This window comes from Balearica regulorum, chromosome 20 (genome assembly GCF_011004875.1).
Source record: "Balearica regulorum gibbericeps isolate bBalReg1 chromosome 20, bBalReg1.pri, whole genome shotgun sequence".
Taxonomy (NCBI): Eukaryota; Metazoa; Chordata; class Aves; order Gruiformes; family Gruidae; genus Balearica; species Balearica regulorum.
In genome coordinates this window covers 3,559,276-3,573,289 of record NC_046203.1, presented here as the reverse complement: position 1 = coordinate 3,573,289, position 14,014 = coordinate 3,559,276, and the positions used below count along the sequence as shown (strand labels likewise).

Sequence of the window (14,014 nt, the reverse complement as noted above, 5' to 3'; positions counted from 1 at the left end):
GCCCTCCGCAGAGCCATGGAGCCGGGTCGCCAGACGCTGCCGCTGGAGAACGCCTCCATCCTCTCCGAGGGCGCCCTGCAGGACGGGCACCGCCTCTGGATCGGCAACCTCGACCCCAAGATCACCGAGTGAGTCACTGGCTACGCGGTACCACCTCCCGGTACCACCTCCCGGTACCACCTCCCGGTACCACCTCCCGGTACCACCTCCCGGTACCACCTCCCGGTACCACCTCCCGGTACCACCTCCCGGTACCCCCCGGCAGCGGGCCCCCCCCCCCCCCCCCCCCCCCCCCCCAATCCCTCAGGGGCGCCGCCTCCCTCCCGCCACCCCGCCCCCGGCAGCGGTACCGCACCCCGTTACCCCCCCACCCCCCGGCCGTGCCACATCTCCGCTCCCCGGCCCTTGCTGACCCCGAGGGCCCGGCGTTAGGTCCGAGCGCTCTCCACCCTGCGGTGCCGGGGGGCTCGCCCGGGTGCGGGACGGGTGACAGTCCGGGGGACCCGGTCTGGGGGTGCCCCCGTGCCGGGAGGGCAGCGCAGGCTGACGTAGCACATCCCGTTCTTGCCTCTGCCCCGCAGTGAGGGGGGCACGGTCACCCCCTCCAGCAGGTTTGCCAGCTGGTCCCGGCTCCCACGGCCCTGCGTGGGCGGCCTGGTGTCAGCTCGGGCTGAAGTGGGTGTGGGGGGTGTGGGGGTGTCTCCAGGGCTGCGCTGGCCCCACGGACCAAGGGCCTCGGAGACGGGCGCTTAGCTACCACGTAACGCTGGTCTGCTGAGCCAGTGCTCAGGCTGGAAGCCCAGGAATTAAAAATATCTTTGTTTCCTAAATTAGGGAAATGTTAGAATACTAGGTTTTGGATGCTCAGGGTGACCAGGAGGCTCATTTTGTTACTTTGCTGGTGTCAGCAGGGGGATTTCAGTTACAAGAGGAGTTACTTGAGTAGCTGTGTAGTAACGTCGTGACTGGCTGCGTATGGTGGATAAGTGCACAAATGAAACACGTGTGTATATGCATTTCGTGTTTTCTCCAGAGTACAGACAATTATCTTCTGAGCAAACATAATATTTGAACAGCTCAATTGTCAAGGAAATATGCCTTGCTGTCCAATATTTGGATAGTGTGCTGAGTAATCAGTAGGTCGTATTAAAAAAAAAAAAAGAAAAACCACGAACCAAAACAATTTGGGGTTTATACACTTCTAAGAAACAAGCATTTTTGATTAACTATTGTATATGTCTGTCATGGAATACTTTTTCTTCCTGCTTCTTTTTGTGTGTGTGCAGGTGCTAGGTTTTTATTCTAAATGTGGTTCATCTTAACAGAGCAGATTTCTAATAGCCTCTAAATGGAATCATTAATGCATTGTGCTTTTCAGCCATTCAGCTTTGGGTGGTTTCTGCATTAATTACCATTTTTATCCCACAGCTATGTTACTCTGGTTTGTCCACATTCACTGACCACGTAAAACTAGATATAGGAGTTCTTGAACACGTTGATTTGCTGGGTCCTTAAAGATTCGGGGAACTGGGTTACTGTGAGGGGAAGAATAGTGGGCGTTTGTAAATGCATTAGATCCTTCACTTCCCAGGGTGATCGTTAGCGGTGTTTTTAAAGACCCTTTTAGTCTAGGTTCTTCCTCTGTATCTAGGCCAGACAAGTAATAGCTTTATATGGCAAAATTTACTGTTTTCATAGCTTAGGTGAAATGAGTTTTATGGGTTTCAGTCAGCTTCTTGCAGGAGCAGGCTGTTTCTTTTCGAGTAACCTCTTGCAGCTGCGTGAATTCAGCAGCCTGGGCGTGGGGCACAGCTGCCCTGGTACCCTCGCTGCTGGGGACCGTGTCTTGGCTGTGGGCAAGGGGCTTCATTCTCCAGCATCATCAAACCTAGAGTGCTTCTATGCTGCTAAATGTGTAAAGTTTGCCCAGTGATGAATAACAGTGCTTGTTGCTTATTTCAGGCTTTATAATTCTGCGTCTTGGTTTTGGTTTTGCTTTAAAAGTGGCTATTCTCTCCTGCAAACTATATCGTAATCTCCATTTCCTTGTGAATAAAAAAGAGGAAGTTCCTTTTAACACATTCTCAGTGTAGAGAGAAAGAGTGCAGTTCTATGTCAAGTCAGTAAGTTTCTATAAATCATCTTGACCCTTACTTTCTTATCCCAAGGGCTTGCATCTCTGCTCATACTTGCTCATCTGATTTATCCCTGTGGAAGTTACTAATCACATGACTCAAAACACACACCTGAAAACTAAATAGCTGCTGCTTCATTTGCTGCCTTTATCTGATTTTAAAGGGTTGCCCCTGCAATTTCTATGTTAGATTTGTTTAAGACGGAGTAAAGTTGATTGAGTTGTTGGCAGGGTTAATAACTGGTTGTGACTTTCTTGAGCAGAAATGAGTTCAGAAAGTCTTGAATTAATCCAAGACTTCCATTTAGAGAGCAACCTATAGCTGCAATCAAGCGCTGGGGAGTTAATAGGTAACGTACACATTTAAGCACGAGTTGCAGTAATAGGAATTTATAAACGTAGGGCTGCCCACAAATTACAGCATGCAAGTTGATGGCTTATGGGAGGTTACTGCATGTACCGAGCAACTGTGACTCAAATGGGAGTCTCAAAGGATCTTGAACACTGACGTACCCTGCGTACTAGGGTATGGTGGGTCTTCTGGTGGGCATTCCTCCTTACCAGTAATGTTTGTTTGGGTTGCTTCTCTTCTCTTATCCAGCATCCTTAGAGGATTGTTCTGCCTGTGGAAGAAGATAGTATTAGGAGTCTGCTGAGTGTATTCTTAGCAGCTGGAAGGAGGTGAGCTGCCACTGTAGGACCACGCAGCTGTTTGTGATGTGGAACATCTTCTCCAGGCACTTGTGATGCTGAGCGATCCCTGCTGTGGGGCCTGCCATGGCAGTGCACAAGGAGGGCAGCAGATGGTCGGTTCTGGTTTGGTATCACTGAGCAAGGAAGCCGTGGAGTCCTCTCACCGTCACTGTGAGCACTGCCTGGTGCAGCGTTTGTCCCCCAGCTGTGCAGTGGGTAGGAGATGTGCTGTGGCACAGCTGTTTGTTCACATCGCCTCTCAGCGCTCCCATCCTGTGGGGGAAAAAACCTTGTACTTCAGTTACGTCTCCCATGTGGCAAGCAGAGTAGGACTGCCTCCCCTGCCCATTCCTGTTTGTAAAGCTTTGTGAGACTTTTCAACACTTTGGACAGACAGAATTTAATTTCCAGCTCTACAGTTACACGTACATATTATCTAGTTTCCAGTAGCCTTTGAATGACCATTCATTTTCCATAGGTATGAAGTAGCGGGTGTTCAACTTCCTTGGCTGTTGTGCTGCTTGTCTAGGATCCCATCTTGATGAGTCTCACCTAGAAAACAATGTGTGCATAAGTTGTTGTTACAGACTCCTACTGACTCCCAGTGGGGCAAAATTCTTCGCAATAATAGGTTTCGCATGTGGCCCGGTACCTTCGCGGTATCCTTGGGACAGCATTGTTCAGAGGAAGCCTTGCCTGTGTTTGAATAGCGCTCGGGGTGCCAGGAGGAAGAGCGGAGGAAAAGGAAATGGGGGAGCTGCTGGTTTGTCTTGCATTCACATCAGATGACAGGAAGTGGAAATTGAGGTTGGCTGCGGTGATCTGTACAGCACGGCAGGGCCACATCTGTGCGAATAACTTCCAAAGTCTGGATTACCCAAGCCATTGCCATAGTAAAGCTTTTTACGTGTTCTCCCTTGTTTTGTTTTTTTTTTAAAGCTTCAGGTTTTTCCATGGCAGATCTTCCTTCAGTACTGAAGTCCTCTCGGCTTGGAGAACAACTTGTCAAGTTACTGTTAATGCCGTCACTGTGTGAACAATAACAAATCATAATCACAGCCTGAAACTTTTAGTTATACAAGGCTTCAGTTCTGAGCTGTTCCATGGAGAGTAGGTGACCTGCAGTTGTAAAAATTGCACGGGTAGTTGGAAAACAGCATTTGCATCATCCACGGTCTAAAGAGTCTAAATAAAATAGATTACATAAGTTGTGTCCAGACTCTTAATGAAATTTGTTTTAAAGGACCAACTACCACTATGCTGCTGCAAAAGTGTTATTTGAATGCGGAGATCCTCAGAAAAAAAACCCCACCCCACAAAGTATTCCTTTTAGTGAGGCACCTGCAGGGGTTTTGGGTTTGCTAAACAGAACGCATGAGAATCGAATGCCCTTCCACTGCCTCTGTAATTGCCAAAAGCAGAACAGCATTCTAGTGGTAAGGACTTTATTTCCATACTGCTGGAATTGCAAGTGCTTTTTGTAGCACTATGGTTACAGAAACAAACCTGAGGTGCATTTACATATTTTGGAGTCTCCGAAAGTTCAACATGTGGGGTTTTATATATATCACATGTCTGCAAAGTTACTGTTTTTACTTGTACATCTGTGACTGTTGGTAGCTTGAGGTGTGATGGTGAAACTTGGCTACTGTGTAACCAGCTGCTTTTTTTTTTTTTTTTTCCCCCCCCTGCTCTTGCTTTTCTGTCTCCCTTGCCTTCTGAGCAGAGACTGAGGGTTTGTAGGCCTCTTGGAAGACCACATTGCTTCATCTGTATTCCAAAGGATGTAGGAAGCCTTCCATAATCAATGACAATGTGTTTATTCCCCTGGGAGATCGCTTGGCCCTTCTGCACTGCTCGTCTGAACACTTGCTGCACCTTCACCTCTTTAAAAGTGCATATCCTGAATGTCCACCGTGACCCATCCTGTGAGATGACTCACATTCCTGGAACTTTCTTGCGTGGCTCCTGAAGCTTAACAAAGGGCTATGGCCCTTCTCAAACATCCTATCGGGCTTTATTAGGAAAAATGTTATCTGCCTTTCCCATTTGGACTATCCCTAAAGTTGCCTGATGCATTTGGCCATCTTGGGCCACTACTGGTCATTCTGTCTGGATGCGCAAGGTTTCATCCGGTGCCTGGTGGTCCATGTGCACGTTGAGTTATCCTGGTAGGCTTTCAGAGCGCTGAGTGTTATCTTGCAGGCTGAAAACTGGGCTTAAACTATGTGGCTTGCTAACAAATGCTGTAGAACTGATCAGATGAGTCCTGACTAAGACGCCCTTATTAAACCCTTAGACGATTCTTAAACTCTAGGGATGGGGTCAGGCAGTGAAATAGTAACAGGTGTCATTTTCCTTCTAGATCAGCTGGTGTTACTAAACACTTTGATCCAGGGAACCAGAAAAGCTGCAAAGAACTTTCAGGATTAGATGTGGCCTGTACAACAAATGTGCTCCTTATTTTAAGTTGCTCAGTGCACTAGATACTAAGCAGACAGATTTTTCCCAATTTTATTGAAAACAGCACACTCCCCACTGGATGGCAGGAAGATAATTGGCTAAATAAGTGTCTGATTTTCATGTGTGTGTCGCTGAAAAGCTGTCTGAGCCAGAAGCACTGGCAGATTTGGCCTGGATGATACTGAGGTCTGTCTACTGCTTTTTTTTTTTTTTAAATTCCTGATCGCAGTTTGTTCTGCTTATTCCTCTGTCTTCCTGCTTCCCTGGCTCTGCCAGGCAAGTGGGAGAGTGGCTGCATTTCTGTATGGCCACGTCCTCGTCAGTGCGCTGATACTGTGTGGCACAAGGAAGGGATGGACTGGCAGTGCTTGTACGGGGGGAAGGGCAGCAAGAATAGGGATCTTGAGGGATGCAGGGTGCTCTGAACTATGGGCTGGGGCTGCTTTTGCAGGGAGAGGAATACAGGGGATGGAGCTTCAGGCGGTCACATCAGGGCTAGGGAAGGGGAGACATGATCTTCATGCTTGAAAGCAGGTGTGATTTAGAGAGGCAGGAGGCAAAACCTTCTCAGACCCCCAGGGAGCCATTGCATAGTTGTCCAAAAGCTGACTATTAACAGATCTTCTGCATGCCCTTCAGCTGGCACCGCTGGGAGGGAAGCTGTGTGCCTCGGGGTTTTGGAGCAGTCGCTGATCACGCAGGGCAGCTCAGAGCTATGGGTGCTGAGGGGTTGCTGTACGGGGTACCCACCTCTGAGGGTGTTTGGGAATACACGTATGACACAACTGAACTGCTTATGTTTGAAATATGTGTGTGTTGGGGGGTTCATCTCTATCTCCTCACTTTCAAAGTGGTGAAAGGTGTCGTAAATGTCTTCTCTCCCCTTCAGATACCACCTTCTCAAACTCCTTCAGAAGTTTGGCAAAGTAAAGCAATTTGACTTTCTCTTTCACAAGTCTGGTGCTCTGGAGGGGCAGCCGAGGGGTTACTGTTTTGTGAACTTTGAAACCAAACAGGTATGTTGCTTTTACCTAAAATTCTGATTTAAATGACTGGCTTCTTTCCCCATCATTTTTTATGTCAATGTAAAGCTAAAACAGGAATGGATAAATTAAATACCTTGTCTACACAAACCCACAGACTCTAACAGCTCCACTCCATGACGGCCGCTCTGTGACTGCTCCTGGAAGTCGCAACAGTGATTTCCTTTCTCCTGTGCTGTCTTTTCCTGAATGCTGCTTTCTGATGCTAATTGGAAAGGGCCAGTTCTTTGGTCCACTCTTGTAGTGAGCTACTGGACTTGTATCATGGAGATGCTGTGATCCACATGGAGCTTTGGATCAGCCTGAAATCCAGAACTGCTCTGAAATACTCCTAGGTTTTCTTTTGGCTTCATGAATGCACAAACACTAACTTGTGCGATGCTGCCATATATATGTGACACATCTGCAGCATCCTGGAGTGAACTGCCCCTGGCTGTCCATTTGGGGGTTTAGCTCTTGTTACAAATCAAAATTTCAAGTCATGCTCACCTGCAACATCAGAGTTGTAGTTATTTTGTCATAGTTCTGCTAGAATTATTCAAAAATTAGGAAGAATGGCATTTGGAGATTGCTTGTGGTTATATGACCTCATCTTTTTGCTGTACAGTTGCCGGTAAGGATGTCACAAGAGCCCTGACACAGTCTGTTAGCTCTAGAATTCACAGCAAGGTGGAACAGCTTGCAACTTCCAACTGCTGTGAATCAAGTTTTATGGAGTGTCCCAAAACTGAGATTCTGCTGCTGAGCCTAGACCAGGACCAAGGTGGATAAAGTCCCCAGTGCGCGTGAGCAGGGTCTGGAATAAGCATAGATTGGTGTTAATGAAACACATGTAATCGCTGTAACAAGTCACAGTATCTTCTAGAGAAACTCCTGTAGCATAAACCTCCTTCAGAATGCTGTTCCAGTGGCCTCTGTTTGCTGTTTTCAAAACTCCTGATCACGTTCCCCATTTCCTCCCCCCAAACAAGTGGAAGAATAAACCAATAAGACTGATAAGTCTGCTTACTCAGACGTTGGAGTCTTCCAAAGATATTCCTGGACTGGGATACAATGGGATAAACTTTCTTTGCTGTCAGTTAGCTGTACTTACAGAAGACTGATTAACAAAGAAAAAAGGCTTTTTACATCTGAGTTGGTTTTGACTAAAGCCTTGGTTTGTTTATTGAACTGTCTTCCTGTGCAGGAAGCAGAAAAGGCGATCCAATGTCTCAATGGGAAGCTAGCCCTTTCCAAGAAATTGGTGGTGCGGTGGGCACATGCACAAGTCAAGGTAAGCTCCTTCTTGTTGTAAATAAGATTTGCTTTTAATTTGCAAAATTGAAAAACTTTAAGGAACAATTCTTACCAAGGCTGTCTTAGCCTGGCAAGGTAATTTCAGTCTGTCCTAGGAAATAACACTCACAGAGAGGGTATTAACAATCTACCACTTCTCTTGTCTACCCAAACTGTGCTGGATTAGCTGTGAGTAAGAACAGGCCATTTAACCTGACGTTCTTTGTAAGGGAGTTTCTGATCAGAGCGGTGTGAACAGATTACTTCTGTAAATGTCCATGTCTTAACTTTTCCCAAACTTGGTGAGTGCGTGGCTGAAAGTTTGAATCCTTCCCTTTGTGGTTTTGCTTCCTTTTTGGATAGGACCTGCATGGAAATTCCCAATTACCAAGTACTTTGTTACTTTGTTCCATTTCTGAAAGCGCTTACGTGGCAGCAGCTCTAATTACTTCTAACTTTAAAGCAACATATTTCACATCTGAGATAAATATCCTTTTATCGCTTACTCTGTCACATAATCCATCAAGTTTTTAATATTAACTTAGGCAGTAGCTTCTGGAACATCTTTGGTTTAATTTTTTTAAAATTCTTGTCTTGTTTCTCCTGCAGTTATTTACTATCTGGTATTTGATAAAGCAAATTATTTGAATAACTTCTTTGCAGATAAATGGATTTGGGGAGGTAGAGGGGAAGCTGCTTGTTGCTATTTTCCTTTGGGTAGTTTGCTTTTAGCATGTGTGGATTTTCCTACAAGCAGCTTTCTACCCTTTCTCTTATCAAGTATACTAGTACATGTGTTCTGGATGCTAAAAAAAAAAAAAAAAAGAAATGGGTATCTTCATTAAAGGAGACCACGTTGTTTTAATTATTGGCTTCAAGAGCTCCAGGTTCTTGTCAGCGTATTCAAGCTCGTGCAAATGCAGTCTCCATTTCTTTAGCTCGTAGCTACTAGAGCTAAAGAAGCCACGTGCTTCCGGATGCCTGAGGAATGATCAGGCCATAAAAGGAGTTTCAGCCAGAGGAGCGAGTGTCCGCTCAGCTGGGAGTTCAGCAGGGTAGCTCAGTGCTTGGCTGTTCAGGGTATGGTGAAGAACGTGCATAAATAATCAGTTTAGTTTGCATAGGCATTTCTAATCCATGAATGGAAAGATTTAACAACACAAAACTTTGGCTTATTGTAACAAGCGTTTATTTTAGACACTACCAGCATCATGCTAAGTGGTTTTTAAGATGAGTGGCCAAGGCTTACCAGACACTGTTGGTCTGAGCAGCTCTGCTGAAAACAAACCTGACTTTGTGCCAAGCGAAATAAGGAAGCAGAACACTGCGAATAGTTCAAGAGGCCCATTGCCCGCAGAGATGACAGACTCACAAGCTGCTTTCTACAGAAAGGAGGTGGTTCCTAACTGGTCTTTTTTTTTTTTTTTTTTTTTTCCCCCTTCTCCAGCACCGCACAATTCTGTGCAGCCACGTGCTTGGGTTACCTTCTGACTCTGCACAGTGTCTGTATAAAGACCGTAGTAATACGGTACAGTAGTTACCTTAAAAATTTACTGTCTTTATGCCTTATATAGAGGGGAACAAGAAGTGATAAGACAGGGTAAGGTTTAAGGATCCATAGTGCAATGTATATAAGTGTTCAGTATCAGAGTCTATGTTCTGTTTTGGTACTAAACAAATACTATGGTTGAAATTTGTTTCAGTGTTTGGCCATCGAAATCATTCCTAGCAAAAGCTTAACAAAATCGGAGGTGATGTTAATCCAGCATTAAAGTGTATCTGTGGCCAGATGCTTCTTTGTTCGTAACTCCAGCTGACTTCAATCCTTGCTCTCTTGTTCGCAGAGGTATGATCACAATAAAAATGAGAAGATCCTTCCAATCAGTCTGGAGCCATCCTCCAGCACGGAGCCGCCCCAGTCTAACTTAAGGTAGGGGAATGGGGTGGGCAAGAGGTGATCAGACTGTGGGAGTGGTGGGGAACTAACTTCTTCCATTTCAGTAAGATCTAGAGTTGGTGGCATTGTGTTTGTGCTAAAAATCTAACATGGCAGAAAAGCTGTTTTAAGAAGGGGAGCATGCTGCAAAGTCATTGATATGGGACGCTTCAGACTCAAAGTTCAATTTTTAACACGTGAAGTGACTAGGGCAGCAGGAAGGAAAAGAGGAAAGGAGGGGAAATTGGGAACGTGTAACATTCCAGCTCATTTGGACAGAATGTGCTTTGCCCTTTTTCATATGAATTCAGTGAGAGGTTTTGTACTGTATTAACTTGATTAAGCAAAATGCTTATGAGCAAAAATTTCTATTGTGGTGCTAAAAGATTAAAACAAAATCAGAGGTATTACCCCCACCACCACCAGTGTTAGGGGTGGTAGGTCTTCTCTGTGGGATGTGGTTAAATTCTCCAGCCTCTCTGTTTACTGTGTGGTGCTGCTTCGCCAATTCACAGTTTGATTGAAAGGATATGTGATTTTACTTCTGTGTTCTGTCAGTGGAACCCTATAAGGAACTAGGACTGGGGATAATGAATTTGCATACAGATAAAATGAGCTTGGAATTCAGAAGTGACACACTAGAAAGTAATGAGCAGGGAGACTTGAGTCATGCAGATTGTTAGCTACGTCAGTGGCACAAAGGAGTTGTTTGAGTGAGGATGGATGCTGCAAGAAGCCATAGCAGAGAAAGAAACATTCCTCGGTCCATACCCAGTGGAGAATAGTGAATAACAAAAGTCCCAGAAATTTGGGGTGTAACCTAGGATAGCTTCTCCCTTTGGGATAAACCCTGCTAATGCTGAAATAATGTTTCTTCCTGACCTAATTAGAGTCTGGGGTTTTCCCAGCCTGAGCGGTCTTGTAGCTGGGAGGAAGTCTGGCTTTCATTTCTCTGCTGTTTCAAGCAGCCTTGTCTGAGCTGTGCTCTGCTGCACATGCTCAGACCTCTTTAAATGACATCATTATACATGAAGTAGGAAGCCTTGTTGTGTACTTGTCTCGCTCAGTGTCCTCAAAGTGCTGAGTAGGTGCAAGGACCGTTATTTTGTGGTGCTGTGATATATCTTGGAGGACCTTTCCTAAGCAAATCCATGCTGAGGATTGAATTGAAATAGCGTGGGCTCTAAGCAGTAGATTCCTGCCTCCCAACTTCACGCTGCTTGTGAATGCAGCGGTGGGGGCTGGCTAGCCTCTCCTCGTGTGACTAAGTATTCACATGTCAACAAAATCTCTGGATTTCTGTAGTCTGATTCCATGCTAAGATCAAGCTCACTTTCTCTCCTGCTTTTCCTCTTTCCAGTGTCAGTGCAAAAATCAAGGCCATTGAAGCCAAGCTGAAAATGATGGCAGAAAATCCAGATGCGGAATACCCAGCAGCGCCTGTTTATTCTTACTTCAAACCACCAGATAAGAAAAGGACTACTCCTTATTCCAGAGCTGCCTGGAAATCTAGAAGATGATGCTTATGAATGGATAACGGTGTAAAGAAACACTGCTTTGTATACCTGGAGTCCTCCAATGCTTTTGTACTTTGTAGAGTGAGAAGGAAACCACCACCTGAGCACAGCACCGCTGTACATGGCACAGTGTTTTGTAGCACCTTAGGTGGTCTGCTGAATGCTCCTTGCTGCCAGCGCAGCCTCGCAGCTGAACGCTGTTCAGAAAAGTAGATTCCCTTCAAAGCCTCTGATGAACACGCAGACAACCTCTCGTTAGTGCGCATTCATTAGCAAGATTAGAAACAGTAACCAGTGTATGGAGTAAAGCACATCCAAAAATACTCCATTTAACTGATTACTTTTTAAAGTATTTTTGAACAAAAAGTATTCCGATTCATGTTTTTAATGGCGGGGAAGCACTTGGTTTTGATTAACATTCTGTAGTTACCATGGAAAACTTTTTCATCTCAATAAAACTCATTTTAAATAGATTTTTGCAACACTTCTAGTAACTGTGCATGCAATATTTTATATGCACCAAAGCAAATTTATTTTGTGTTTTGAGTTGCAAACTTTCAGATATTAGTTTATGAGATGGTAATCTTAAGATAAGTCATGACACAGCACGGGTTTTTCAGTGTCATTTAGGCTGTAGGTATGTGCCTCCGTGTAGGAATCGGGGTATTTACACACCGCTGAGGTCTGCGCTGTGCCGTAAGCTTCAGAGCGCAGCAGTGGCATATCTGATGTTTGTGTTCAGTAATCCCCTTCAGTGGTAGATCTTCATAAACCAGATGTGACAGCGTGAGAACAGTGCTGCAGCCTCAGAGACATCTGTCAAGCACGTGACCTCAGCGTTTGCCCATCAGCCGGTCCAGCTCCTGGTTTTCACTGGCTGGTAAAGGTACTCAGTTGCCTCTTGGTGTAAAGTGGCACAAGCGTTTGTGGTGAAATGGCTCTACTGTGTGCTGAGGGTTACCTGTACCAGGTGCTTAACTTGCAAGCCTAACAGATGGCATTTCACTTCAACCGTTTCATCTGCAGCACGTTCTTCTCCCTAAATGTTGTCTGCGAAATAGAAATCTGAGGAAAAAACATTGGCAGTGTTTTTGCCTTAGTGCACACAGTGCTGTGACTGCATGTGCAAGGGAGGTATTGGAGAACGTGTGTGCTCGGGGCTGGGAGACGCTGGTCTGATTTTGTCGATATCTGCTCTCTAGTCCTTTCTAGAGTGAATCTTTACCTTGTCAGTCACTCAAATTGCTTCCCCGAGCTGGTTAACAGTGGTCTCAAGAGGAGGACAGTAATTTTTAAGCAGCCCTGGTTTCTGTACACAGGTGTTGCTCACTGCCATAGCAAAGTAAGGTTTGTATTCCTGCAGTGGCACACCTACCTCCAAGCAGAGCACGCTTCCTGCTTCTGAACCGAGCAGCTGGAACGGAGCTGTGTGTCTGTGTGATGAGGGATGGATTGTTAAAAGCCTGAATTGTTCAACAGTGGGTCTCGTGCTGTTAAATATTGCTTTCTAGTTTTTGGGTACCTGAGCAAAGAGAAAAGTAGTATCACTGGGAGTTTGTACCCTTTTGAATGTCAATAACACCCGTTTACATTCCTCTGTGAACAGCCTGTGTTTTGTTCTTGCGTGGTCTAACGTTTGTAGTCTTCCAGATCTGTATCTGTGTTATTTAGAACAGCAGTCAATTCTGTTTCTATTAGGGATTAGAAAATACCTAAATTCAAATCGGGTATGTGGTTGTGTTCCCGTCAGAACATACCTTGATATTATTTATATTTAAATACAATTTGTTGAAATTCTTATGGCTCTAAATAAACATTTAAAATGCATGTTTTCCTCCAGGAAAGTGAGGGTGGCAAGCAGGAAGTGAGGGTGGTAAATGCTTGGCATCAGCTGAAGTCCACTGATACAAATCTGGGTACAATAGCATCAGTCTTTTTTTTTTTTTTTTAATTTTTTTTTTTTTTTTGCACTACTACAGTCACTAACAGAAGTGCCTTGTCTGTCGTTGGGCCAGACTCAGACCTGGGGGAGCCTTATTGCAGGTCGGTGTTTGTGTTGGTCATTCCCACTGCCGCCAGCCTGGCAGGCACTCGTGCTGCCTGCACTTCCCAGGAACGCTGCGGCTTCCCGAAGGCCCCGTGCTTCTCCGGCAGCCGGTGGCAATAGCGCGGCAAAACCAGAGTTTCTAACCCTGGAGCTGGGAGGAGGTAAATGCTCAGTAACGTTTCTTCTGAGTGTCAGCTCTGGGGTTTTGCATACCAACTGTTGTACCGTAGGTTCGGAAAGCACTGGGAAGCGTGGCATCGCTTTGGTGGAGGATGCGGCTGGCTGACGCTGTGAGTACGGAGGTTGGCAGGCTGGTGGGAAAGAGAGCTGGGCTTGGCACCTGGCTGCCCTGAGGAGGAGCCTTGGGCTGTTTCTTACCCGTGGCATATGGTCCTGTCCCCTTAGCGTTTATTTGCTTCCCCTGTATTTCCAGCAAACCCTTGGGGACGAGGTGGGATGCCAAGGACAAAGTTCACCATGTCCACGGTGTGGTTTTTTTCCTCAGTATTTCAACAATCTTTCTGCCTACAGTGCAACTCTCTCACTTGGGGCAGGTACAAAATTGTGCCTTCACCCCTGGGAACGTGTAACTGCCTAACCCCAAGTCTTGGGATTCTGGCTGGGTTGCTGGTTGACACGCAGGCTCCTTGTCGCTGCCTTGTACGAGCTCAGTGCTGGTGGGGGGTTAGAAAGGAGGTGAAATTGGTACTCATACCCAGTAATTCCACTGCTTTGTGTTCCCCAAGCACTGCCTGGGCCATATTCCTTGTGCTTAGGAGTTCTACCTGCTCTCAGCAGGCAGAGAGGGTGGGAGACCAGCTGCCCACAGGGCTGAGACTTGATCCCAGGGCCGGGGAAAGGGAGAGGCTGGGCTGTAGTCGCCTGATTCCTGAGTGAGTCTGCGGG

At 45.9% G+C, this 14,014-nt stretch overlaps 1 protein-coding gene across 1 annotated transcript; it reads left to right on the top strand.

Moving 5' to 3' along the window:
• Window positions 1–15: 15 nt before the first annotated feature.
• On the top strand, window positions 16–12,664 carry RBM18 (RNA binding motif protein 18). The gene is made up of 5 exons (XM_075772574.1): window positions 16–128; window positions 6,180–6,306; window positions 7,520–7,606; window positions 9,453–9,538; window positions 10,905–12,664. The coding sequence occupies exons 1-5, from the start codon at window positions 16–18 to the stop codon at window positions 11,062–11,064; spliced, it is 573 nt and encodes a 190-aa protein (XP_075628689.1). The 3' UTR covers window positions 11,065–12,664.
• The last annotated feature ends 1,350 nt before the right edge of the window (window positions 12,665–14,014 follow it).

Coding starts and splice junctions, on each gene's coding strand:
- RBM18 (XM_075772574.1), top strand. CDS start 16: ATGGAGCCGGGTCGCCAGACGCTGCCGCTGGAGAACGCCTCCATCCTC. Junction 7,607..9,452: donor GGGCACATGCACAAGTCAAG/GTAAGCTCCTTC, acceptor TCTTGTTCGCAG/AGGTATGATCACAATAAAAA. Junction 9,539..10,904: donor CCGCCCCAGTCTAACTTAAG/GTAGGGGAATGG, acceptor TCCTCTTTCCAG/TGTCAGTGCAAAAATCAAGG.